Source organism: Salvelinus namaycush, chromosome 4 (assembly GCF_016432855.1).
Source record: "Salvelinus namaycush isolate Seneca chromosome 4, SaNama_1.0, whole genome shotgun sequence".
Lineage (NCBI taxonomy): Eukaryota > Metazoa > Chordata > Actinopteri > Salmoniformes > Salmonidae > Salvelinus > Salvelinus namaycush.
Genome location: NC_052310.1, coordinates 13,764,145 through 13,791,845, shown reverse-complemented (window position 1 = coordinate 13,791,845; position 27,701 = coordinate 13,764,145). Strand labels below are relative to the sequence as shown.

Below are 27,701 nucleotides of genomic sequence, written 5' to 3'. Positions count from 1 at the left end.
TTTTTCATTATCATTTAATAATTACTTGTATGTATCAGTGTGAAATCTTATCGTTGAATCTCTCTGTTCTCAGGTACCTCTTGTTCTACCATAAACAGTTTCTGGAGTACGAATAGCCACCTCCCTTCAGCACTGATGTCAACAGCCACCAAGACTTGCAACAACAAGATGGCGACATGACGCACGCCTACCTGAAACTCTACATCAGTGACGATTGAAGCTGGGGGAATGGAGGGAAAGGAAAATGAATCATGCATTCTTTCTGAGTAAAGGACACTCCAAAACCAATCTGCACTGAAGCTACTCGGATGTACTTGATAAGGAGGAAGAGAGGAGAGGGGGAGGGAAGATTGCAAGAGGGGGAGGGGGGGAGTGTGACTATGGAGGCCTTGTTGGAAGAGAAGGCGCTTCCTTTGCTCTCGATCTCCCTCTCTTTCTCTATTCTTGTTTCAGACAGATGGGCAGATGGCGGGACAGACTGACCGTGGGCACATCTCATAAAAACTTCACATTCAGTTATTTGATCATTTCTGAAATCCATCATTCCACCCACACATACACCCATCTACAAGTGACCAAGCATTTTCAAAGGCGGAAATATATTTGGTTGTCTAATTTCTTTATGCATCATTATTGCGCTGACTGCAAAACAAGCTGACAAATGGTATTTACAATATTGCAAAGACAAAAGTGGTTACTATAATCGTTGTTTGTGACTTTTTAGTAAAAAAAATACTGTATGATTAATCTAACATCTATTTTTTAACTATGGAAAAAGACTTGAGTTGAAGAAGCGGAGTGTTCTGTGAAAAAGCTATCCTCTTTTGTGTTTTACTATTCGCGATGGCAGCGAAAATACATAATTATATTTTTATAATTCATTTTAGTTCTTGTTTATGGTTTCCCATCCTCCCCTCTGCCTCGAACAACCCCTGTCCTTGTTATGTTGTGCAGTCATGTCTTTTTCAAAAAGAGACCGTTTCACGCTTGTTCGTTTCTTGCGCTGATGGTATAATTCTTGTGTTGCTGACATGGTGGGGAATTTGTTTCAGGTGATGCGTTGTTGTGAATAAGAAAAAGGCTGGCACATTGTGTATCCTGCCGGAGACGATGGCTCGATCTGACAGTGTTAAACCTTGTCCACATGTTTCTCTAATTCCGTGTATGCGCGCACGCACGTGTGTTGTGCATATGTTTGTGTACTGAATCAGTACTTCCCATTCAGCATGCTGTCTACGATGGATATAAAGTCGGTGTCAGAGTTATTTTTTTTCTTTCACATCATGTATGTTAAAGTATGTATGTATGCTAAAATAAGAAACCAAGGTATAAACTGAGTTACTTTATCGGCCAAGGATCATTATGGTCTAGTCAAGACTACATCCCCAACACTTTATCTGCTGCAAGAACTGGACACTGATGGTGAGACCCAAAATAAAAGCCTATATCTTTACTCGCCCGTATGCTGCAGGGTTTTATTAGCTTGTTGAAGATTTACTGGAGGTCTTTCATGGCACATGGAGGCCACCCGCCTGTGAATGTCCAGCCAGGTCACCTGTCGGTATTTGATGTCGGTCCATGTCTGAGCACGTCGGAAGTCGACGTGGAAACCGGCCACTAGGGGCAACAGCGAATGCGTAAGCATCCGCCTCTGGTGCCAAAGGCTGCATGTTCAAATCCAGCAATAAAAATATGTTCTTGAGATTTGTGTTTTAAGCCTATCCCAAACCATAACCCTTACCGTAAATATTCTAAGTTAATGCCTAACCTTAAACATGAACTTCGTAATTTGACGTTTGAGAAACATGGATGAACGTCTAATTCTGACAGAGGTAGTTGTAATGTCTCCCGAGAGATGGAGAGGGTGTCCTAATTTGATCATTTTTGTTGCTGAGAATTTTCTTGCACAACAGGAAATGCAAACTTGTGTATTCAAGGTTTTTAAAAGGCTTTTAAAGTTTGTAATCTCCACTTTAAAATGTCAGACTTGATTTGCCGGATTGAAAAATGTATCAACCACTACAAAAATGTCCATTAATTATAATCCACATAATTCACATTTCTTGTTGCTGCAGGATTAGTTTCCTGCTGTAGAAAACTGGCTCAAATGAAGATCCAACATCTGTACAGGCATATATAATGTTCTGTCACTCGCTTCTGTCTCACTCCAGTTTCTCCTGTATCCTTCACCTATTAATTTCTGCTCTCCAGACTGCTCACACATTTGATCTTGGGACAGTGTTTCTTTCCCCCCCACTAATTGTTCAGGTTAGGATTGGGGAGGATAAGTTAATCCTAGATCTGTACTTTGGGGAAACTTCACCCTGGAGTGGGCGGTATCAGATCTCTCCAGAGTTGTTTATTTAGTGTCCAGTCTGCAGAACTGAACCAATCAGAAGCTGGGCTGACTAGGGGAGCAAATTATTCTCTGTGATGACCCACACTGAGGGGCTCTGGTAGGAGAGTGGAGGTCCTGGGGGACAGCCTGCTGGTAGAGGGTGAGTGGGGGTCTCTGCTGCTTCTCTCCCCTGCCAGGCACTCCGAGGTCAGGGAAGCAGTGGACACACACACAAGTCTCTGTGGGGCTGGACGAACGGCTCAGTGTCACACTGTTTATCTGGAGCAGGGATGGATCCATCAGGCAGTCTAAAGATGGTACGTACGCACACACACACACACACACATACAGGTTATCTCGATCTAAAAGGAGCCATGTTGAGTTAAAAGATTGTGATCTTGGATCACCACTGTGATTAATATTATTTGACCCTGCTGGTCGTCTATGAACATTTGAACATCTTGGCCATGTTCTGTTATAATCTCCACCCGGCACAGCCAGAAGGTTTCTTCCTAGGTTCCTGCCTTTTCTAGGGAGTTTTTCCTCGCCACCATGCTTCTACACCTGCATTGCTTGCTGCTTGGGGTTTTAGGCTGGGTTTCTGTACAGCACTTTGTGACATCAGCTGATGTAAGAAGGGCTATATAAATACATTTGATTGATTGATCTTTTTTTTTTTTTACCTTTTATATCTTAATGAATATTCATAAATGGACAGTAGCCCCCCCTGATGGTATGGTTCTGGAAGGCATTCCCATCCACGGGCCTGATCCTAGATCACCACTCCTATTCTGAGTGGCTTTATGAGGATGTGACCTGTGCTACCTTTTTACACTAGATGTGTGCCCAAACTGACCTTTGGAGGACTGGCTGTGCTGGTTAGGCTCTTGGCCCTTCTGGCCTTCTTTACCCTGGGTGTGACTGTTCTGTGTGGCCCCTGGTCGGGGGGGCCTCCTCAGCAGTACCAGCAGAGCCACAGACAGGGTCAACAGCAGCAGAGTCAGACACAGGCCCAGCAGAGAGTACACCAGGATGGCTGAGTTAGGCAGGCTTCTGGGTAGGTAGCCCCCCCTGATGGTATGGTTCTGGAAGGCATTCCCATCCACAGGCCTCAAGATTCCATTCAAGGCAGGCTGTTGGGCTTGAGGGAATTAAATGACTTAAATTAAATCCTTATGTACCCTGCAATAACGTCCATGTAATGTGAAGTGAGTCGTAACGTAGCGTATGCACCATTACCAAATGTCAACGCACTACCTCTAGACGGTTCTCAGTTCTGAACATCATCAAAGCCAAATGCATTTAATCCCAAAGTTATCTTATTTAAATTTGACTGAATTAGAGAGAACACCAAATGGCACCCTATTCTCAATATAGTGCTCTACTTTTGACTAGGGCCTTATGGGAGGGTACCGTTTGGGACATTACATTTCAGCTAGCCCAGCCGTGTAATCCTGAGGTAATGAAGCACCTGGCTGGGTAAAGGGCATTTGAAAAGGAATTGGTGTGCTCAACTCAAATGTTTGTAGAAGAAAAAAGTATTTGGTTGCTGGGTTCAAAAGGTATATATTTTAATAAAGGAAAAACCTACACTCTGGATTATTCTTTACGTTTTAATGTATTTTTTAGCAGCAGCAGAGGTCAGAGCAAACGGCCACAGCCTTGACCAAACGCTGGCGAAGACTGTGGCCGAAACTTGTCCGTTTGCTCTGACCTCTGCTTCTACAATAAAAAAATGTTAAAAGGGCATTCAAACGTAAAGAATATTCCAGTGTGTGTGGGTTTTTCCTTTAAAAAAATGTATGACAAGCTGCTGCATTTGTGAAGGGGTCGCTTGCATGTCAGTTGTTATACATATTGGATCGACTGCCAGAAGCTCTTTTGGAGATGGCTGTATGCTCAATTAATTACTTAGTAGTGTACAAACTATTATGACGGTTTGAGTGTTACAGAGAGAGATAACAAGAGACAAAGAGAACATTTAGCACCTAATATTCTGATGAAAAAGGGTTTGCTAAGTGAGCGTCCTATATGTTTTGTAATAGCTACAACATACTGGGCGGATGTATAGTACTTCAGAATGCTGTTCACTCACTCTGACACTGGTGGGAACACTCTGAGGGATGGCTGCCACACACCGCAGCACACCTCAGACACTTCTTCAACAGCCTGTCATAGTACTGCCCTGGGACCGCCTTACACCCCAGAGACACTGGCAAAGACAGACACACACAATGGCACAGGGATGGTCTGAGTATTATAACATGCATGGTATATTCTTCCTGTGTTTTGACACAAAATGGCTACCATGTACAGTATCAACCATGATTCCAGTAGGCTATACATGTTACTTAACCCTACAAAAATGGTATTGAGATTAATTGACCTTTTGTATTATCCTTTTACCACTGATACAACACCATATGATTAAATACAACATGTATATGTAATTAAATACAGTGCCTATCAATAATTCACCCCCGTTGGATTTATTCACATTTTATTGTGGGACTAGAATTTTTTTTAATTTTTTTATTAAATGTCAATGAGCTATACATTATACTCTGTCAAGCTGGATGAAACATTTTATTTTTTATGAATGAAAAATATAACACTAATATACACTGAGTTCACAAAACATTAGGAACACCTTCCTAATATTGAATTGCACCCCCTTTTGCCATCAGAACAGCCTCAATTCGTCGGGGTATGGACTCTACAAGGTGTCAAATGTATTCCACAGGGATGCTGGTCAATGTTGACTCCAATGCTTCCCACAGTTGTCAAGTTGGCTGGATGTTTTTTGGGTGGTGGACCATTCTTGATACACACGGGAAACTATTGAGCGTGAAAAACCCAGCAGCGTTGCAGTTCCTGAAACACTCCAACTAGTGCGCCTGGCACCTACTAACATACCTTGTTCAAAGGCACTTCCATATTTTGTCTTGCCCATTCACCCTCGGATTGTGTATGTGTGCCATTCATTGTCTCAAGGCTTAAAAATCTTCATTTAACCTGTCTCCTTCCCTTCATTTACACTAATTGAAGTGGCTTTAACCGGTAACATCAATAAGGGATCATACTGTAGCTTTCACGTCGATTCAGCTGGTCAGTCTGTCATGGAAAGAGCAGGTGTTCTTAATGTTTTGTACACTCAGTGTATATTGACTAGATAAGTATTCACCCCCTGAGTCAATACATGTTAGAAACACCTTTTGGCAGCATTTACAGCTGTTGAGTCTTTTTGGGTAAATCTCTAAGAGCTTTGCACACCTTGATTGTGCAATATTTGCCCATTACTTTTTTCAAAATACTCTTCCCATAGATTTTCAAGTAGATTAAGTGAAAACTGTAACTCAGCCACCTAGGAACATTCCCTATCTTCTTGGTAAGCAACTCCAGCGTAGATTAGGCCTTGTGTTTTAAGTTATTGTCCTGTTATTGTAATCAGTCTCCCAGTGTCTGGTAGAAAGCAGACTGAACCAGGATTTTGCCTCTGCTTAACTCCCTTCTCTTTCATTTTATCCTGAAAAACTCCACGGTTCTTGCCGATGACAAGCATGTCCATAACATGATGCAGCCACCACCATTCTTAAAATGTGGAGAGTGGTACTCCGAGGTGTGTTGTTGGATTTGCCACAAACATAAAGCTTTGTATTCAGGACAAAAAGTGTATTCCTTTGCCACATTTTTTTCAGTATTACTCTGCCTTGTTGCAAACAGAATGCATGTTTTGGCATATTTGTATTCTGTACAGGCTGCCTTTTTTTCCCCTCTGTCATTTAGGTTATTATTGTGTAGTAAATACTCTGTAGTTACTGATCCACTGATCCAGCCTCAGGAGAAAACTATCACAGCCATTAAACTCTAACTGTTTTCAAATCACCAAGGACCTTATAATGAAATCCCAGAGTGATTTCCTTTCTCACCGGCAACTCGGTTAGCAAGGACGCCTGTATCTTTGTAGTGACTGGGTGTATTGATACACCATCCAAAGCCTAATCAATAGCTTCACCATGCTCAAAAGGATATTCAGCATCTGCTTTTTTTTTATTTTAGCCCATCTACCAATCAGTGCCCTTCTTAACAAGACATTGGAAAATCTCCCTGGTCTTTTTTGTTGAATCTGTGCTTGAAATTCACTACTTAACTGTATGTTGAGTGTGTGTGGTACAGAGATGGGGTAGTCATTAAAAAAAAAAACTAAACTTACTATTTAGTCTTGCCATAACAAAGGGGGGGAATACTTCTGCAACCAAGACATCTTAGTAATACATTTTTTATTAATTTGTCAAACAAAAATATAATTTTGACAATATGGAGTACTTTGTGTAGATCAGTGACAAAAAAAAAATCACAATGAAATCAATTTGAATCCCACTTTGTAATGCAACACAAGGGGTGAATACTTATGATAGGCACTCTATGTATAACTTTGTAGATTGAGTCCACAGGAGGTTGGTGGCACCTTAATTGGGGAGGGTGGGCTTGTGGTAATGGTTGAAGGGGAATAGGTGGAATGGTATCAAATATGTCAAACACATGGGATCCATATGTTTGATGCCATTCCATTTACTCTGTTCCAGCTATTATTATTACCCGTCCTCTCCTCAGCAGCCTCCACTGATTGAGTCATATGGACAATCATACGGTGTATTGGCCTCTCACTGACTTCTCAAGTCAGTGTATGTGTTATTGCCCCCGGCGAGCGTTTGTGTGTATGTGAACTTACCACAGTACTCGATGCATCTGAGGTGGCGATGGGGCTGCTGGCAGACCATCTGACAGGTCAGACACTTCCTGACCAGGCGGTCCCAGAAGTAACCCTCAGAACAGCCTAACCCCATGGCTCAGTTCGGGTGTCAACTCACACCCTGACTCACTGAATGACAGATGGGGAAGTCAGGGTCAGTTCATGGGATCCTTGTGTAATTTGTATTTGTATTTATTAATGATCCCCATTTAAGTCCGCAGCTACTCTTCCTGGGGTCCAGCAACGTATAGGCAGTTATATACAAAAAATGTTACATTACATTTCATAACACTTAGTAATCAGTCTTGGATCACTTTAGTTATACACTATATTATCCTGTCCAACTAGCTCCAGAATATATCAGAAGAGAGGGCAAGGCTCCAAAAACAACTCAATACAACTTCAAAGATTTAAATGAAATTTTCTTGACAGAGGAATACTGCGCTGCGCTCTACTGGGCACAGAATCACTGAGCCGGAGAAAGTACACATGTTCAAAGTATGAAGCTGCGCCTCGCCTTGTTCTTCATAAAATTGACTCATACATTTGTTCTTATCTGTGCATTTGCTTCAACAATTCTCCAGCAGTATCATGTAAGGCCTTTTACTACGGATTTGATTCCTTTCACCACACGTGACGTTATCATGGTGTTTTTGTTGGTGTTACACTCTATAGCATAAACAATGGCTCATTGCATACACCCGTAAGTATTCAAGGCATGATGTTGATCTTTTATGTCTGGATATCCGATTAGTAAACATTTTTCCCCCCTTCTTAAAAATTAAAGACTCCATCTTTTAAAAAGTTATAAACCATGAACAGCATAACCAACTCACATGTACATTTTAAAAATGCATCTCGTTACATAATGTAATAAAACAAATATCATATGACTTACCTACAGAGAGATGAAAGACATGTATGGACCTTTGCTTGAAATGTGCCTCTCATGCAGTGACATTGGGCTACATGTATTTGAGTTGGGGGCTGATTTGGGTACAACCGCAATGTCTTTTCTGGGACTTCCCCCTTGCACAGAAGGTGAGCTACTCTCTTGTTATGGTGAGTCATGCTTGATAGGTGTGAATTGTGACTAAGATTTTTGAATTTTGTCATGTCTATTCATATACTTTTACTAAGCAATATGAACTTGCCTACCTTTCCCAAATATTGAATGAGACAGTATGTTATTTACAGTGGTCTGTTACATTGGTAAAATGTAATGTAATGTAGACTGCGGACTCACAGCAGCCTTGTAGTATGATGAGGATTTGGAGAGCAACATAAAGCTCTTATTTAAGCAAGTCCCGAGGAGGTGTGGTTATATGGCCAACATACCACGGCTAAAGGCTGTTCTTAAGCATGACGCAACGCGGAGTGCCTGGACACAGCCCTTAGCTGTGGTATATTGGCCATATACCACACCTCCTCCCCTTTCTAAAGTCTTCGAAACCCAAGTTAATAAACAGATCACTGACCATTTCGAATCCCACCGTACCTTCTCCGCTGGTCACGGGTGCACATCAGCCACGCTCAAGGTACTAAACAATATCATAACCGCCATCGATAAAAGACAGTACTGTGCAGCCGTCTTCATCGACCTGGCCAAGGCTTTCGACTTTGTCAATCACCGTATTCTTATCGGCAGACTCAATTCCTTGGTTTCTCAAATGACTGCCTTGCCTGGTTCACCAACTACTTCGCAGACAGAATGCAGTGTGTCAAATCGGAGGGCCTGTTGTCCGGACCTCTGGTAGTCTATGGGGGTACCACAGGGTTCAATTCTCGGGCCGACTCTTCTCTGTACATATCAATGATGTCACTCTTGCTGCGGGTGATTCCCTGATCCACCTCTACGCAGACAACACCATTCTGTATACATCTGGCCCTTCTTTGGACACTGTTAACAAACATCCAAACAAGCTTCAATGCCATACAACACTCCTTCCGTGGCCTCCAACTGCTCTTAAACGCTAGTATAACCAAATGCATGCTTTTCAACCGTTCGCTGCCGGCACCCGCCCGCCCGACTTGCATCACTACCCTGGACGGTTCTGACCTAGAGTATGTGGACAACTACAAGTACCTAGGTGTCCTGCTAGACTGTAAACTCTCCTTCCAGACTCATATTAAATATCTCCAATCCAAAATCGGCTTTCTATTCCGCCCTTAAAGCCTCCTTCACTCACGCCGCCAAACTTACCCTAGTAAAACTGACTATCCTACCGATCCTCGACTTTGGCGACGTCATCTACAAAATAGCTTCCAATACTCTTCTCAGCAAACTGGATGCAGTCTATCACAGTGCCATCCATTTTGTTACCAAAGCCCCTTATACCACCCACCACTGCGACCTGTATGCTCTAGTCGGCTGGCCCTCGCTACATATTCGTCGCCAGACCCACTGGCTCCAGGTCATCTATAAATCTATGCTAGGTAAAGCTCCGCCTTATCTCAGCTCACTGGTCACGATAACAACAGCCACCCATAGCACGCGCTCCAGCAGGTATATCTCACTGGTCATCCCCAAGCCAACACCTCCTTTGGCCACCTTTCCTTCCAGTTCTCTTCTGCCAGTGACTGGAACGAATTGTAAAAATCGCTGAACCTGGTGACTTATATTTTCCTCACTAACTTTAAACATCAGCTATCTGAGCAGCTAACCGATCGCTGCAGCTGTACATAGTCCATCTGTAAATAGCCCACCCAATCTACCTACCTCATCCCCATATTGTTTTTATTTACTTTTCTGCTATTTTGCACACCAGTATCTCTACTTGCACATCATCATCTGCTCATTTATCACTCCAGTGTTAATCTGCTAAATTGTTATTACTTTGCTACTATGGCCTATTTATTGCCTACCTCCTCACGCCATTTGCACACAATGTATATAGACTTTTTTTTCTTTTTCTATTGTGTTATTGACTGTACGCTTGTTTATTCCATGTGTTGAGTTGAGTTTATTTCATTTTTACAGGGACAGTGCACATTAATCAACGTTTCAGTAAAAGTGCCGGTTTCAGCCAGGCGGCTAATTTTCAACCGCAGTCCCTGGGCAGGTTATTAAAAACAATTACAATATAGACAACCATTGAGCAGTGAGCACACGCAGAGCAACATAGGACAAAAAGCAACAAGACAAAATCCATAAAAGCAAAAAAGAGTGTTTCCATACCTCACAAGCTACAGACAACATGGTAACTCTGTGTTGTTGATTGTGTCGCGCTGCTTTGCTTTATCTTGGCCAGGTCGCAGTTGTAAATGAGAACTTGTTCTCAACTAACCAACCTGGTTAAATAAAGGTGAAATAAAAAATTTAAATAAGAGCTTTATATTGCGCTCCGAATCCTCCTCATACTACAAGGCTGCTGTGAGTCTGCAGTCTCCGTTACATTACATTTTACCAATGTACCATGAGCCAGTGACACACAACTATAGAGCCATATACCACAAACCCCAGAGGTGCCTTGTTGCTGTTATAAACTGGTTACCAACGTAATTAGAGCAGTACAAATAAATGTTTTGTCATACCCATGGTACACAGTCTAATATACCACAGCTGTCAGCCAATCAGCAGTCAGGGCTCGAACCACCCAGTTTATAAATTGCAATAAACTTACATGGCCGTCTCACTATGCTATTTGAAAGAGCGTGGACGCATCTGTCCTGCGTAACCATATTCTGTTTCATAGGTCACTGTTGATGAATACAGACCTAGACCTACATATACTGCAAATCAGTGTTTGTCTTCACATGCATGTGAGTCGTTTTTAGATTGGAATGTTGGGAGTTTAAACCACGGCCGAGTCATACAAAAAACTGTAAAAATGGGACTTGATGCGTCTCTGCTTGGCACTCAGTATTAAGGAGATAGATTGGGGGTGTAATTGTACGTCAAGCTGCTTCATGCTACAGAAATTCCTATGAGCATTCTGGCTCATGCAAGACTACTTACTAAATTTAATAATAATAACACTTTTGCAAAGGAAGGAATTTGCAATGACTTCACAGCAAAGTAATTATGCATGGGTGTTGAGTCACTGTGAAACTATAAAATTGGCGTCGCATAATTACACCCTCCTCTGCACCTGGTGTACAAGTTCTCTGCCAGCCTGAAGTAGATTTCATGTAGAAACAGGCAAACAGTTCACCTACAGAAACCTACTAACCCTCAGAATAGACCTACAAGAAACAGATGTTCAGTCAAATAGGAGGAAAAAGGAAGACCACGCAAGTCAACACACTCATCTCAAAAGCTAACAGATTAGTCAACCCAAATGAATATAGCCATCCATTTTCAAATGTAACTGCTTTTAATTGCAAGTAGTAGTCGTAGTAACAGCAGTAGCAGAAGCAACAATATGACATATTTACAAAAACCATTCAGGATTTCACAATGTCTGTTTGTTTGATTGTGCATCTGTATGACCAAAGAGCCTTCTTTAATCCTATCGGAGTATGTACATTCAGGTCCATAATTATTGGCACCCTAGATACAGATGTGCAAAAAAGACTGTATAAAATAAATAATACAAACACTGAGCTATATTGTCTGCAACAAAAATTGGAAATTGTATTATTTTATACTAATACAATTGTTTTATCGAAATATTTTGTTTAACAAGTAATACAAAAAAAGATAGGGGTGAATTATTGGCGCCCCTGTTTTCAGTACTCTAGGACCCTCCCCTTGCAAGGATAACGACACTGAGCTTTTTTCTAACATGTTTTATGAGATTGGAGAACACGTTGGGAGGGATCTGAGACCATTCCTCCATACAGAATCTTTCCAGATCCTTGATATCCTTCCCCTGCTCTTATGAACTGCCCTCTTCAATTCAAACCACAGGTTTTCAATGGGGTCCATGTCCGGAGACTGAGATGGCCATTGCAAAATGTTGAACCATTTCTTTGTGGATTGTGGCTGTGTCTTTTTCCTCGTAAAGGGAGGGTGCTGGAGTACTGAAAACAGGGGTGTCAATATTTTAACCCCTATTTTATTGTTTTTATTACTTGTTAAACAAAATCTTTCTCTAAACAGTTGTATTAGTATAATATAATTCCCCTATTTTTTTGGCATACCACATAGCTATTTATATTGTTTGTTTTATTGTCTTTTTTTCCTCATCTTTATCAAGGGTGCCAATAATTATGGACCTGACTGTAGATTTAGTGTATCCACTGTGGTTTGGCCTACCATTGCAGAGTAGTTTGAATCTCTATATCCGCCCAACATCCTTGGGGCAATCACATCATTTCAGAAACTAACCAGCTGAGGGAGACATTTAGCAACATTTGTGGTGATATCCCAACCAGATTTGCTGTATTACAGTATTAGCCATAAAACATTCGGTTTTTCAACGATTTTATAGAATATACATATCCCTCCCATTTCTATGGCCATTGAGAGTAAAACAGAACCCCTCTAAACATCGTTCTAATAATTTGCTAACAGTGTGTCTCTTCTGCTACCTCTATCTCTACAAAAACTAAGCAGGCATTTTAGGGGTGCAGGGTTTCCAAGAGAACAAAGTGTCAGAGGAGATACATTGCAGTGTTATGTACACTGTACACCTGATAAATTACCACCCCAGTAAAAACTATTTCCAGCCCCAGTAGACTACCTCATATAACATTGAATACTCTCTATCAAACCAATTGGAACACCAGTGGCATCAGGCGGCCATTATTTTCGAGGTGGCACGATGTATGTGAGGATAGAGGGGGTTTCTAACACCCGAAACAGCTTTTTTTTCCTGCAATCCATAGCCATAATCATTATGCCTAATTCTAATCTACACATTCCAGAGGGTGTCATTCTGACTGTATTCAATCCCACATCTTAATGTACTGCACAAACATGCCTCAGATATTACATTCAAATTACAACACAGTACATGGGATGATAACACACAATCAATACAGGCACATATCATGGCATAATTAATACACAAATATCATGATATTATCATAAGGTGCCAGATTACATTTAAACCAAGTATTTTTTTCTGCATATCTAAGCAATATGTCAAGCTGTCTTTATCCTCCTAACTGGTGTGGTTTTTCTTTTTACTAAATATGCTTCCACTCATCTCTGCTAATATCTGGGTAAAATATTGAAAGGAATGTGAGTCTTATTCAGTACATTTAGTAATTGCTTGCTTTTCTAAAGTCTAGCAACCTTGCCAGCAGGCATGCCAGCTAAGATAGTTAGACAAGCTGATCTAACTTGATTTATAGACAGTGGTGGAAAAAAGTACCCAATTGTTATACTTTAGTAAAAGTAAAGATACTTTTAATAGAAAATGACTCAAAAGTGAAAGTCATCTAGTAAAATAATACTTGAGTAAAAGTCAAAGTATTTGTTTTGAATTTTACTTAAGTATCAAAAGTAAATATAATTGCTCAAATATACTTAAGTATCAAAAGTAAATACTTATATTAAGCAAATTATACAGACAGATTTATATATTTTTATGTATTTATGGATAGCCAGGGGTACACTCCAACACTGACATAATTTACAAAAGAAGCATTTGTGTTTAGTCAGTCTGCCAGATCAGAGGCAGTAGGGATGAGCAGGAATGTGCTCTTGATAAGTGTGTGAATTGAACAATTTTCCTGTCCTGCTAAGCACTCAAAATGTAACGAGTACTTTTGGGTGTCAGAGAAAATGTATGCAGTAAAAAGTACATATTTTCTTTTAAGAATGTAGTGAAGTGAAAGTAAAGTAAATATAAATAGTAAAGTACAGATACCTCCCAAAATGACTTAAGTAGTACTTCAAATGATCTTTACTTAGTTACTGTACACTACTGTTGATAGTCTCAATAGCTTGGTAGCTACCCACTGGGCACAGTCGTCAATTCAACTTTTATTCCATGTTGGTTCAACGAAATTACGTAGAAACACAACGTTGCTTCAATCAGTGTGTGCCCAGTGGGTAGTTATGAGGCTGGGAGATACGTTCCCTAAAGCCAACCTCATACAACTGCAAGGTGGCTAGTATAACAGAGAAACAACAAAACATGTATTCATCAAGAAGGAATCAATAGGCTACATAGCTTGATCAAAATTAATTGACAAACATACCTCCTGCGAGTCCTGCCCATCACTTGCAGCTAAAATTAAACGATGTGCGAGTCACTCCACACTCACTCGCCTCTTTCAGTGAGGATACTGCATGCACTAGAGTATCTAGCATCAACTGCCTTTGCCAGTCTGTTTGTGCTATCATAAACTCATTGTCAGGCCAAACATGTTTGGCTTGACAACGACAGCAATGGAGTTGGCAAGAGCACAAGCAGATCTGGGATCAGGTTCCTGTATTTCACCTTGTAGAGCAAGAAGAGGAGCTGATATTGAGTAAAACACTGTATCTGATTATGAGAACTGCTCCCTCCTTTGACTGCCAGTCAGTAGTGTACGGCCCCCGAGTCATTTAGAGGTGAACCACTTGTGACGCTTGAACCTGAGAGACAGACGCTTGACACGATGAAGGGGATGGTGTGGGCTGACCTCTGCTTTTACTCCTACGGAAAAGACTGTGTTTGAGGACAGTGTACGACCGTGTTCGACCCCTTCCTCTCGCTCTCTGTGGGTAGTTTGTTTAGTTAGCAATCATTACACACACACACACACACACACAATGTTCTGTACTTATGCCATCTCTCCAGATGACCATCTATATTATAATGTTTCCTTTAAGGTTCAGGAGCGTTAATTTATTCACTAATGAAGTAGATTTTTTTGGAACACTGCCACAGCTGATACGCCGTAATGAATGGGCTAGATAGATAAATGTGTGCACATCGACTCAGTGTTCAGTACATACCCTAGCGACCGTAGTGAGTCATGGCGACAGAAATTATGAGTGACATCAAGTGGCAGTCCCTGACTCCCTGCCAATCGAGATTGAACTCAACACACACACATTTTGTTCTATCCTTGTGGGGACCTAAAATGTATTTCCATTCAAAATCCTATTTTACCTAACCCTAAACCTAACCATAACCCAAATCCTTATTCTAACTCTAATTATAATCCTAACCTCTAATGGACTTTGTCCTCATGGGGATGTGGGAAATGTCCCCACGAGGGAGCATTTTCCTTGTTTTACTATCCTTGTCGTACTTTTGGGGATTTTAGGTCCCCACAAGGATAGAAGAGCCAACCAATACACACACACACACACACACACACACACTGCCCTGTATTATGAAAGACCAGTATAAAATATCATCCATCTGAGAACTCACATGTAACAAACAAATTATGACATGTAATTTTACAATATTTTACACTGTGCATACCGTTTGCAAACTGAAGGAAAGCAAGCGACTAAGAGAGACATTGCTCCTACAAACAGGACAATAGGTGCTTACTGTAGAAGAATGTATGACCTTATTGGCCCTCTTTGCCCTCCTGTAAGTACATTTTGGGTGAGGCAGAGTGTAGATAGTTCCTCCATACAAACACCACCTGTTCTCTTCAAGGTGTCTGGGACTTTGTCTGTGTCAGTCTGTATCTGTGTGTGTGTTCAGGAACAAGATAGTGATAGCAGCTTCTAGTCCTTCACAAATGAACAACACATTGAGAGAAGGCTGAGGTTCCATCCTCCTGATCCTATATGTCTTTATCCTACGCCCTCCTCCTCTTGGGTTAAATTTATGTACAGGTCGACCTAATTTACTGTACATGAGGGAGAGAGTTCCACTGCCTCTGGCATAATGATGCTAATTACAACGCCTGATGTCACCATCTTAAAGAAAACCACTAATACGTGAGAACATCATTTTTTGTGAACAAATGTTTCATTTTGTCGTGTTAATAAGGTTGGTAGCAACATGTGGAAATCTGTTGCAGCTCAAGTCGACTACAAAACCCGCAATGCTCTCTCTATGGGCTGGCTGGCTAGCTAGCTAGGTAGGCTGCTAGCTAGCAAATAAAGCTACACACAATAATACCAAAGTCAATATCAGCATGTAAAGTAGCTAGTTTGCTGTAAAATCACCTCCCCCCTCAAATTTCTTTTGACTAATATTCCAATGTTCAACCTGCAGATCGATGTGCCTCGCAGAGTGGAGTCTGACATTCTCAATGGCCATGCAACAGCATCATGCAATGCACCCTGGACTGAATAGACAGACAAATAGGAGAAATGTGGTGGACCCTCTGTTAAATTAAACATTTCTCGAGGTAGGAATATCGCAAAAAATATGATCATTGGCTAATTCGATAGAAGACAACCTCCTGTGTTATGGCATCGGTCAGTATTGAAATCTGACAAGTATGATAGACGTTTTCACGATCTAAAAGTCGTATTCCTATTAACTTCCAGTGTCGCGAGAACGACTTTATCGCAGTGCTACGTCATACGGGGTGGATTTCTGCCTGCTTGAACGGCAGTAGCTCAGATACACATGAAAAGTCCCCGGGAATTGATAGAACATCACTCAGAGATGCATCAAAACAATATAACATTCAAAATGGGTGAATCTTTCCTTTAATGGGCTGTGAAAATAGTGGCTCACACACCCTAACATGGTGAGGCCTTCCAGGGAACACACACACACATATACACACACACAGAGGAAGGCAGGCAAGTACACAGAACCATGGATTCCCCATCTGTACACATTTAGAGAGATAACATTGCCCTTGGACTGTGGTGGTGAAATGCACCCATCTCTCTACCAACCAATAGACTGCAGCTGTAGCTCTCTCAGTGATGCAATACTGTTCATTCAGAAATCATCAGCGTCACTCTGACAGCATAGAACTGATGCTGAAACACAACTCCTCCTGTTGAGTATCAACAAGATTGGCACCACGACAGCTTGGTTATGCTAGGAGCATATCGCCTTTAAGCCAACTAGTGCTGACAGCAGAAGAGAAAATGTCATACCAGATTATAAACTGTACACAGTATATGAACAGCCCATCTCGGAGACCGTGAATGTGTGAGTGTGTGTGTGCTTGGCCGTGCTAGCATCTAAAGGTTGAGCCAAATATAAATCAGAGTAATGATCTTGATAACTGCCTACAGACGAATGGTAGTAACAAGGGGAAGTTAACATGGGGTGTGATCTAAGCTAAACTGGGGTTTACAAGGAGATCAAAAACACATCACAGAAAACCATGTCTATGTACAACATCAAGATCGTTTGAAGTCGGAGAATCAATGATCCTGGATGCAAAACTCAAGTCTCCAGCTTCAGTCAGAGGACATCTGGCTTGGTGAGTAACATCTTTCCTGATCAATAAATAAGATGCGTTATCAAAAGTGTGCTTTCTCATATCCTGATCAAGACAGTACGAATCAATCCCTGTCAATGAAACATGAGAGACCTGTTTTTCATCTTCCTCCATTCAATCTCTGTCTTTGCTTTTCTGAGACGGATCTTAGCAGATGTGTTCTAATGCAGGGTTTCCCAATCTCGGTTCCGGGGCCCCGCCTGGGTGCACGCTCTGTTCCCCCCCCCCCCCCCCCTAGCACTACACAGGTGATTCAAATAACTAAAGATTAATGATGAGTTGGTTATTTGAGTCAGCTGTGTAGTCCTAGGGGCAAAAACCAAAAGATGCACCCGGGGGGGGGGGGGGGGGGGGCGAGTTTGGGAAAGCCTGAATCCCCTTGGTGTTTGGGCCGCTGTACAGGAGAATATAGAAGAGTGCCTTTAATATGAGCAGTCCTAACTGCTCCACACCGTCCATCTGCTCAAGGAGACACACAAGCAGCCCACACACACACACTCAGATGCTGGTCTGCAGCTCGCCATTGAGCAGCGCGGCGTTGTGCATTTCCGCGGTGACGTCGTTGACCATGCGCGTCCGCTCCATTCGGCTGTCGCTGCGCTCCGCCTCATCCAGGCCCGCCACCTTCTTCAAGCACAGAACGTTCTGAAAGCTCTTCTTGAAGTTGTCTGACAGGAACGCGTACAGGATGGGGTTGGCACAGCTGTTGGCGTAGCCCAGCACCACCACAAACTCAAAGGTGCTCTTGAGGACGGGCGTGGTGTCGATGGTGCCAGTCACCGAGGTGACGTTGAACACGTAGAAGGGCAGCCAGCAGAGCACGAACATGGCCACTACGATGGACACCATCCTGGTCACCTTCCTCTCCGAACGCTTACGCTTAGTGGAGCCCACGCGCATGCCTGACGACTTTACCTATTGGACGGGGAGAGAGGGGATGCAGCCATTGTTATTGGTGATACTACCTTCTTAGATGCCACAACTGTACCTATCGCTATGGTTACAGGCAACAGGTAGATGGACAACAGGTTCCAGTATGTCAGAACGGAGAACTTGACCAAAGACGTCGGCAATAATAAAGATAATAAAGTGAATTTGAAAAAAAACCACCATGAACAGGGAGGAGGGGCTCACCTTGATGATGATGAGCAGGTAACAGAGGCAGATGACGATGAGCGGTAGGAAGAAACCTAGGAGGAAGGTGTAGAACATGAAGGCCGTCTGATAGGCCCCCTGAGGCTCCGGCCACACAATGGTACACGCCCAAGCCTGGTTATTATTGGGCATCAGACCGCTGAAGATCATGATTGGCAGGTTGACCAGCAGGGACACTCCCCACACGGTCAGGTTGATGATCTTAGCCACGCGTGGCTTCCGCCACTTGGTGGACTTTATGGGGTGGACCACGGCCAGGTAGCGGTCGACGCTCATGACCGTGAGGCAGAAGATGGAGGTGAACTGGTTGAGGGAGTCCACAGTCATGACCAGGCGGCAGAGTACGGCGCCGAAGGGCCAGTGGACCAGGGCCAGCTGCATGGCGATGAAAGGTAAACTCAGCATACAGAGGACGTCGGCAACGGCCAGGTTCAGGATATAGATATTAGTCACCGTCTTCATCTTGGCGTAGCGCAGGATAACATAGATCACCAAGGTGTTGCCGGTCAGCCCCACGGCGCACACTGTGAAGTAGATGAAGGTGATGACTACGGAGCTGGTCTTATCGAAGGCCTGGTGGGTCTCGTCCGGTGTGTCATTCCGGGACCCCAGGTCAGACTCGTTCCCTGGGAAGTAGCTGTCGTAGTACAGGGGCTCGGGGAGGGAGAGGTTGGGGGGCGACGGAAGGAGAGGCCAGGGATCCATACTGACAGAGGAGGGCTGGGTTGGGTCTGTTTCAGGGTTGAAGACACTAATCTCACATCCCACCTGAGTGTACAGTACAGAGAGAGAATGGAGACAGTGGGTGAGAACAGAGAAACTCAATGACGAGGGAGAATACATTCCTTCAAAGCACCATGGTAACTGAGCCTGCTATATAATGGTTTACTCTATGGCTTTCACTCAACATTAAGTTACATAATAAAGCCTGGCCCTTCATTTATAGGTCCCCACACAATATAGGACTTGCAGGACTCCACACTCCTCCTGTAGGGCTTTTTGTGTTTTCATTTGAATGTGTTGAATGGTTGGGACTTCAAACCCCTGTGTTGAACAAACAGCACCGAGCTGATGTGAAACCCTTTGAAAAACACCCATGGATTCTCAAGTGTAATGAAACTACTCTCCAATGTAAAGGTGTTTGTTTTATGATAAGGACCAGACCATGCCAAAATAATGTTTGTTGAGAATTGATTTAAAATGGAAAAACAAAACCCATGCGCAGGGAAAATGTCAGGATTTCATGCTGTTATTTCTGTTGGGCATAAAGCTATCTGTGGATCTAGGTTTATTGTGCAAACACAGGTCCTCTATTGGATTGGTGGTGATGAGCCGCTCGCACTGCATGGGAAACCTGTAGCGCTCTGGTCAGAGACAGTGGCAGCAGGGCCGTAGCCAGGGTCTGCGTTTTAGAGGTTTGTTAAGACAGTTGAAGCTCATTTACTGCATTTCTATACAGTTTAAAAACTCAAAAATGCTATTTGGACAACAGCAAAATCAAGCATCAATGACCCCAGCCATTATCACATTGGTTGAGGTAGCTTCATTCACCTCCGTCGATCTACTAAGACATAGCCTATTAGCTATACAATTAGCCGCTACACTCACATTAGCTCAAAACCGGGATTAAAAACTAATTGAATATGTACAGAGGGATCTGTTAGCAAAAAAACAATTTTATTAACAAAAGATAAACAAGTACATTTGCTTTAAAGAATTTGTTTGGTTGCAGTTTAACAGCTAATTTCCTGTAATTCTACACATTTTGCCATGACTGATGCCATGTTAATATGACATATTAATATGCAAATTACAAAAACAATCTATGGGGGCCCCTGGAGGTCAGGGCCCCTGGGCATGTGCCCTGCATGCCCAATCAGTAATTCGGCCATGATTACTAGTTTAGATAGTCTAGCCAGCTAACTAGACTAGTCTAGCCAGCTAACTAGACTAGTCTAGCCAGCTAAAACATTTTAATAACTGACATGGGCTATTTGAGTGACTGTCAGTGACTGACCTATAACAAGAGGAAAACTGCTGATGCGCAACCAAGTTTCAAAATGTCTCTTTGTGTATTCTACTATTCTAACCCTCAAAACAACCTCAATTCATAGGGTTAAGGACTCTACAAGGCGTCGAAAGTGTTCCACAGGGATGCTGGTCAACGTTGACTCCAATGCTTCCCACAGTTGTGTCAAGTTGGCTGGATGTCCTGTGGGTGGTGGACCATTCTTGATACACACGGGAAACTGCTGAGCGTGAAAAACCCAGCGGCGTTGCAGTTCTTGACACAAACAGGTGCGCCTGTGACCTACTACCACACCCCGTTCAAAGACACTTACATTTGTGTCTTTCCCATTCACCCTCTAAATGGCACACATACACAATCCATGTCTCAAGCTTAGAAATCATTCTTTAACATGTCTCCTCCCCTTCATCTACACTGATTAAAGTGGATTTAACAGGTGACATCAATAAGGGATCATAGCTTTCACCTGGTCAGTCTGTCATGGAAAGAGCAGGACTTCTTCATGTTTTGTATACTCAGTGTATACAGTGCTGTGAAAAAGTATTTGCCCCCTTTCAAATGTGATCTACTTTTGCATATTTTTGATATTGAATGTTATCAGATCTTCAACCAAAACCTAATATTAGATAAAGGGAACCTGAGTGAACAAATAACAACAATTCCATACTTATTCCAGGTCCTGAGGCAGCAAAGCATCCCCAAACCATCACACTACCACCACCATGATTGACTGTTGGTATAGGTTTCTTACTGTGGAATGCAGAGGCATAATGGGACCCATGTTGTCCAAAAAGTTATACTTTTGACTCATCTGTCCATAGAACATTCTTCCAAGAACCTTGATGATCATCCAGGTGTTTATTTTTTTTGGCAAAGTTGAGTCAACTTTTTGGATGAGATGGGTCCCATTATGTCTGGCGAAAACCAAACACTGCATTCCACAGTAAGAACCTCATACCAACGGTCAAGCATCATGGGGGTAGTGGGATGGTTTGGAGATGGTTTACTGCCGCAGGACCTGGACGACTTGCCTTAATAGAAGGAACAATGATTTCTGCTCTGTATCAGAGAATTCTACAGGAGAATGTCAGGCCATCTGTCTGTGAACTGAAGCTGAAGCTTAGCTGGGTCATGCAGCAAGACAATGATCCAAAACACACAACCAAGTCTACATGAAAATGGTTATAAAGCAACACATTTGAAGTGTTGGAATGGCCTCGTCAAAATCTAATCCCAATTAAGATGTTGTGGCAGGACGTGAAATGAGCAGTTCATGCTTGAAAACCCACAAATGTCACTGAGTTAAAGCAGTTCTGCATGTAAGAGTGGGCCAAAATTCCTTCAGTGATGTGAGAGACTGATCAACAACTACAGGAACAGCATTTGGTTGCACTCTTTGCAGTGAAAGGTGGCACAACCAGTTATTGAGTGTAAGAGGGCAATTACTTTTTCACACAAGGGAATTGGGTGTTGCATAACTTTAATAAAATAAATAAAATAAGTATCATATTTTTTTGGTTATTTGCAAACACAGGTTCCCTTTATATAATATTGGGTTTTGGTTGAAGATCTGATAACATTCAGTATCAAAAATATGCAAAAATAGAGAACATTAGAAAGGGAGCAAATACTATTCATGGCATTGTATATAGCTTACACGTACATATATATTTTTTGTTTGACTAGATTTTTTTTTTCACAATTCGAAAAAAATTGTGGCAGCAATTCTCTTTAGAGTTAGATTTTTTGTAATATTCTAGATATATTTAAAACGTAGCCAATAGACAAATATTAGAAAGTATTAACTATGATATTATTAGACAACTCTTTGGTTCAGTATCGATTATATGCATATTTTATGCAGAAATATTGGCCTTCTAAAATGCAAGATGGTTATGATTATTCTATCATTCTAAAATAGTTCTCACGCCAAACAAGTCTTCAATTTGTGATATTTTTGTCAATATTGCTGGTAGGGAGGTTATTTTGTGTTATCATTTATTGGTTCCTCTGTTTGGCCACCAAATGTAGACACTAACATTCAATTAATGTCATGTCAAGTACTACATGGCGGTTGGAATTTCAACAATGGACAATCACGGATACATTGGGGCATTAAAATTCAACAGCGTGCACAATGGCGCACACATGCGCACGACAAATTGCCTAATCTTGATCAGAATATAAAATAACAGGTGCGCTGTTATAATTTAATACAGATAACATAATTGAACAGGTGACAATTGAACTAAAGAAATATCCATGTCCGATTAAAAATATACATTGGTTACACGTTTGGTAGGCCTATTAACCTTTGACGACTGGTTATCACAATTAATTGACTTATTGTTTGGTAATAGCACGTACAATTTCAAGATTCATGTAGGTTAAACTTACCTTTTATTGTGAAAAATTTACGCCACATTAGATCCATTTTGACAAGGTGTTATTTCAGCCAAGAGTATTCCGACTTCCACTTCTGGGCATCAGTGAAAATCCATGGGAAGACAGCATTCTGCCCCGTGGCTTCCACTTATTAAAGTATCATACACCTGTCCTCCCATTACGCACAGTGGTATCTTGTGCACCAAAGTGGTAACGGTCATCACCACATATCTAACAGTTATGTGTAATATGTCAAATAGGCAATAGGCTACAGTATATATTCAATTTTTTCTTTAAAATACCTCAGATAGCAATTACAATTGTGTAAATCATTTGTAGATCGTTTTGAGTAACTGATGTATCCAAAAGTAGCCTACTGGCGCTGAATCAACGACCCGAGCAAATGCCAAATCTGTTCTAGCAGGACGACTGAAGCGCAAAGGAGAGCGCAGCCTGTCAGCGCGCTGATGAGCGTTGCACTCACTCACTGCTGCGTTCGGTGGAATTGGATGATGGGTGAGTGCGCGTTTGCTGCAGGTTTCATCTCTGCATGCAGATGGAGCTGCCGATCCGCTATGCTCTCGCCCCTCCTCCCTCCTCACCAAACTCCCCCAATGTGCGTCAGTGTCCATCCGCCTGCGTGAAGGAAACTGCCATTAAGAGTTCCTCGCTCTGATATTTTCTAGGGAGGATATGTGCTCGTACTAATGACCTTAATGGAAACGGTTGGGTCAGTACTAGACGGAGCATTTTCTCTGTTTACACGAGAGCTACAGCGCGACAGACTCTGCGCATCCAGAGTTTATAGTGAACACTGGAGGACAAGCATCTTCTGAACGATCTCTGTCAAAAGCGTCTGAGAAAGTTCCCCTTGTTCAAGCACCTTCTTCCGCGTGGGGCATGTATTGCACACTAGGTTAACTTTTTTTTTTTTTTTAAAGAAGGAATTCAGGCGGGGTCTCAATTGAGAGTAAGAATTGAGAGTAAGAAAAGTAGAATACAACCAGGTGCAATTCGAAATATTGTTGTGTATCAGCAGTTTTTGTCTTGTACAGTCCTGGCCAAAAGTTGAGTGACACAAATATAAATTTTCACAAAGTCTGCTGCCTCAGTTTGTATGATGGCAATTTGCATATACTCCAGAATGTTATGAAGAGTGATCAGATGAATTGCAATGTCCCTATTTGCCATGCAAATGAACTGAATCCCCCAAAAACATTTCCACTGCATTTCAGCCCTGCCACAAAAGGACCAGCTGACATCATGTCAGTGATTCTCTCGTTAACACAGGTGTGAGTGTTGACGAGGACAAGGCTAGAGATCACTCTGTCATGCTGATTGAGTTAGAATAACAGACTGGAAGCTTCAAAAGGAGGGTGGTGCTTGGAATCATTGTTCTTCCTCTGTCAACATGGTTACCTGCAAGGAAACAAGTGCCGTCATCATTGCTTTGCACAAAAAGGGCTTCATAGGCAAGGATATTGCTGCCAGTAAGATTGCACCTAAATCAACCATTTATCAGATCATCAAGAACTTCAAGGAGAGTGGTTCAAATGTTGTGAAGAAGGCTTCAAGGTGCCCAAGAAAGTTCAGCAAGCGCCAGGACCGTCTCCTAAAGTTGATTCAGCTGTGGGATCGGGGCACCACCAGTACAGAGCTTGCTCAGGAATGGCAGCAGGCAGGTGTGAGTGCATCTGCACGCACAGTGAGGCAAAGACTTTGAGGATGGCCTGGTGTCAAGAAGGGCAGCAAAGAAGCCATTTCTCTCCAGGAAAAACATCAGGGACAGACTGATATTCTGCAAAAGGTACAGCGATTGGACTGCTGAGGACTGGGGTAAAGTCATTTTCTCTGATGAATCCCCTTTCCAATTGTTTGGGGCATCTGGAAAAAAGCTTGTCCAGAGAAGACAAGGTGAGTGCTACCATCAGTCATGTGTCATGCCAACAGTAAAGCATCCTGAGACCATTCATGTGTGGGGTTGCTTCTCAGCCAAGGGAGTGGGCTCACTCACAATTTTGCCTAAGAACACAGCCATGAAAAAAGAATGGTACCAGCACATCCTCCGAGAGCAACTTCTCCCAACCATCCAGGAACAGTTTGGTGACGAACAATGCCTTTTCCCGCAATGGAGCACCTTGCCATAAGACAAAAGTGATAACTAAGTGGCTCGGGGAACAAAACATCGATATTTTGGGTCCATGGTCAGGAAACTCCCCAGACCTTAATCCCATTGAGAAGTTTGGTCAATCCTCAAGAGGTGGGTGGACAAACAAAACCCCACAAATTCTGACAAACTCCAAGCATTGATTATGCAAGAATGGGCTGCCATCAGTCAGGATGTGTCCCAGAAGTTAATTGACAGCATGACAGGGCGGATTGCAGAGGTCTTGAAAAAGAAGGGTCAACACTGCAAATATTGACTCTTTGCATCAACTTCATGTAATTGTCAATAAAAACCTTCAACACTTATGAAATGCTTGTAATTATACTTCAGTATTCCATATTAACATCTGACAAAAATATCTAAAGACACTGAGGCAGCAGACTTTGTGAAAATGAATATTTGTGTCATTCTCAAAACCTTTGGCCAAGACTGTATGTCAGTCACTGACAGTCACTCAATTAGGGACAGATCGACATTTACTGAGGGGGAGGGGTGGTCCAAAATAGCAGTGTTTTTTTATTTGGCACAGGGGAGGGTAGTACGTTTTTCCAAGGTTGACATTCGCCCTTCGGCTCGTATTTTATATATTATATATATCATATAAGGAAATCAGTCAATTGAAATACATTCATTAGGCCCTAATCTACAGATTTCACATGACTGGGAATTCAGATATGCATCTGTTAGTCACAGATACCTTTAAAATATTTGTCAGTATCTGGTGTGACCACCATTTGCACTATGCAGCACGACACATCTCCTTCGATTAGAGTTTATCAGGCAGTTGATTGTGGCCTGTGAAATGTTGTCCCACTCCTCTTCAATGGCTGTGCGAAGTTGCTGGATATTGGCGGGAACTGGAACACTGTCATACACGTCGATCCAGAGCATCCCAAACAATCTCAATGGGTGACATGTCTGGTGAGTATGCTGGCCATGGAAGAACTGGCACATTTTCAGCTTCCAGGAATTGTGTACAAATCCTTGCATTATCATCCTGAAACATGAGGTGATGGCGGCAGATGAATGGCATGACAATGGGCCTCAGGATCTCGTCACGGTATCTCTGTGCACCGGTGTAATGATCATGCTGTTTAATGAGCTTCTTCATCTGTCAGGTGGATGGATTATCTTGGCAAAGGAGAAATGCTCAACAACAGGGATGTAAATACATTTGTGCACAACAATTTTGAGAAATAAGCTTTTTGTCCGTATGGAACATTTCTGGGATATTTTATTTAAGCTCATGAAAATTGGGACCAATAGTTTACATGTTATGTTTATATTTTTGTTCAGTATATTCAGTTGAAGTCAGAAGTTTACATACAAGTTTACAGCTTAGCAAAATACATTTAAACTCAGTTTTTCACAATTCCATGACATTTTATCCTAGTACAAATTCCCTGTCTTAGGTCAGTTAGGATCACCACTTTATTTTAAGAATGTGAAATGTCAGAATAATAGTAGAGTGATTTATTTCAGCTTTTATTTCTTTCACCACATTCCCAGTGGGTCAGAACTTTACTTACAGTCATTTAGTATTTGGTAGAATTGCCTTGAAATTGTTTAACTTGGGTCAAACGTTTCGGGTAGCCTTCCACAAGCTTCCCACAATAAGTTGGGTGAATTTTGGCCCATTCCTCCTGACAGAGCTGGTGTAACTGAGTTAGGCCTCCTTGCTCACACACACTTTTCAGTTCTGCCCACAAATGTTCTATAGGATTGAGGTCAGGGCTTTGTGATGGCCACTCCAGTACCCTGACTTTGTTGTCCTTAAGCCATTTTGCCACAACTTTGGAAGTATGCTTGGGGTCATTGTCCATTTGGAAGACCCATTTGTGACCAAGCTTTAACTTCCTGACTGATGTCTTGAGATGTTGCTTCAATAGATCAACATAATTTTCCAACCTCATGATGCCATCTATTTTGTGAAGTGCACCAGTCCCTCCTGCAACAAAGCACCCCCACAACATGATGCTGCCACTCCCGTGCTTCACGGTTGGGATGGTGTTCTTCAACTTGCAAGCCTCCCCCTTTTTCCTCCAAACATAACGATGGTCATTATGGCCAATCAGTTCTATTTTTGTTTCATCAGACCAGAGGACATTTCTCCCAAAAGTACGATCTTTGTCCCCATGTGCAGTTGCAAACTGTAGTCTGGCTTTTTTTATGGCGGTTCCTTGCTGAGCAGCCTTTCAGGTTATGTCGATATATGACTTGTTTTACTGTGGATATAGATACTTTTGTACCCGTTTCCTCCAGCATCTTCACAAGGTCCTTTGCTGTTGTTCTGGGATTGATTTGCACTTTTCGCACCAAAGTACGTTCATCTCTAGGAGACAGAATGCGTCTCCTTCCTGAGCGGTATGATGGCTGCGTGGTCCCATGGTCTTTGTCTCTTTTTGCTTGTGAGTTCTTTGCCAAAATGGATTTTACATGCGTGTTACAAAATGTTTAGACCCCAGTGAAACAGGAAGCCATGGAAAGCCACAATACAATTCCTTAAACTGAGATGAATTTAGAAAAGTAGGATGTTAATGCAGATTTAATTTTGTTTGATTTTATTCATAAGAATCTTTAGGGGTGCCAAGTATTGACACCTATCCTTTAGAGA

General features: G+C 42.1%; 3 protein-coding genes across 3 annotated transcripts in view; 1 reads left to right on the top strand and 2 right to left on the bottom strand.

Moving 5' to 3' along the window:
* usp22 (ubiquitin specific peptidase 22) overlaps positions 1–1,453 on the top strand; it is a 30,159-nt gene extending 28,706 nt beyond the window's left edge. The window contains exon 13 of the mRNA XM_038991204.1: positions 74–1,453. Within this exon, the coding sequence (XP_038847132.1) occupies positions 74–116 (43 nt within the window). The 3' untranslated portion in view covers positions 117–1,453. The remainder of the gene's footprint in view (positions 1–73) is intronic.
* Positions 1,454–2,025: 572 nt separating this feature from the next.
* Positions 2,026–15,166, bottom strand: LOC120046181 (tumor necrosis factor receptor superfamily member 13B). Its single transcript, XM_038991203.1, has 5 exons — positions 14,187–15,166; positions 7,071–7,220; positions 4,434–4,550; positions 3,195–3,479; positions 2,026–2,646 (listed from the first exon to the last, which is right to left on the bottom strand). The coding sequence occupies exons 2-5, from the start codon at positions 7,183–7,185 to the stop codon at positions 2,393–2,395; spliced, it is 771 nt and encodes a 256-aa protein (XP_038847131.1). The 5' UTR covers positions 7,186–7,220; positions 14,187–15,166; the 3' UTR covers positions 2,026–2,392.
* A 1,405-nt stretch (positions 15,167–16,571) lies between these two features.
* On the bottom strand, positions 16,572–23,481 carry sstr2a (somatostatin receptor 2a). Its single transcript, XM_038991201.1, has 3 exons — positions 22,933–23,481; positions 18,486–19,274; positions 16,572–18,266 (listed from the first exon to the last, which is right to left on the bottom strand). Exons 2-3 carry the CDS (start codon positions 19,209–19,211, stop codon positions 17,850–17,852), a joined length of 1,143 nt encoding a protein of 380 aa, XP_038847129.1. The 5' UTR covers positions 19,212–19,274; positions 22,933–23,481; the 3' UTR covers positions 16,572–17,849.
* Between the last annotated feature and the right edge of the window lie 4,220 nt (positions 23,482–27,701).

What these genes read in the sequence shown, in the direction of transcription:
- sstr2a (XM_038991201.1), bottom strand. Translation starts at nt 19,211, where the DNA reads ATGGATCCCTGGCCTCTCCTTCCGTCGCCCCCCAACCTCTCCCTCCCC. An exon ending in ACCTGCTCATCATCATCAAG is followed by an intron (nt 18,267 to 18,485) that starts GTGAGCCCCTCC and finishes CCCGTCCAATAG; the next exon opens with GTAAAGTCGTCAGGCATGCG.
- LOC120046181 (XM_038991203.1), bottom strand. Translation starts at nt 7,185, where the DNA reads ATGGGGTTAGGCTGTTCTGAGGGTTACTTCTGGGACCGCCTGGTCAGG. An exon ending in GTGTTCCCACCAGTGTCAGA is followed by an intron (nt 3,480 to 4,433) that starts GTGAGTGAACAG and finishes AATTCCCTCAAG; the next exon opens with CCCAACAGCCTGCCTTGAAT. An exon ending in GCACAGCCAGTCCTCCAAAG is followed by an intron (nt 2,647 to 3,194) that starts GTCAGTTTGGGC and finishes TACCATCTTTAG; the next exon opens with ACTGCCTGATGGATCCATCC.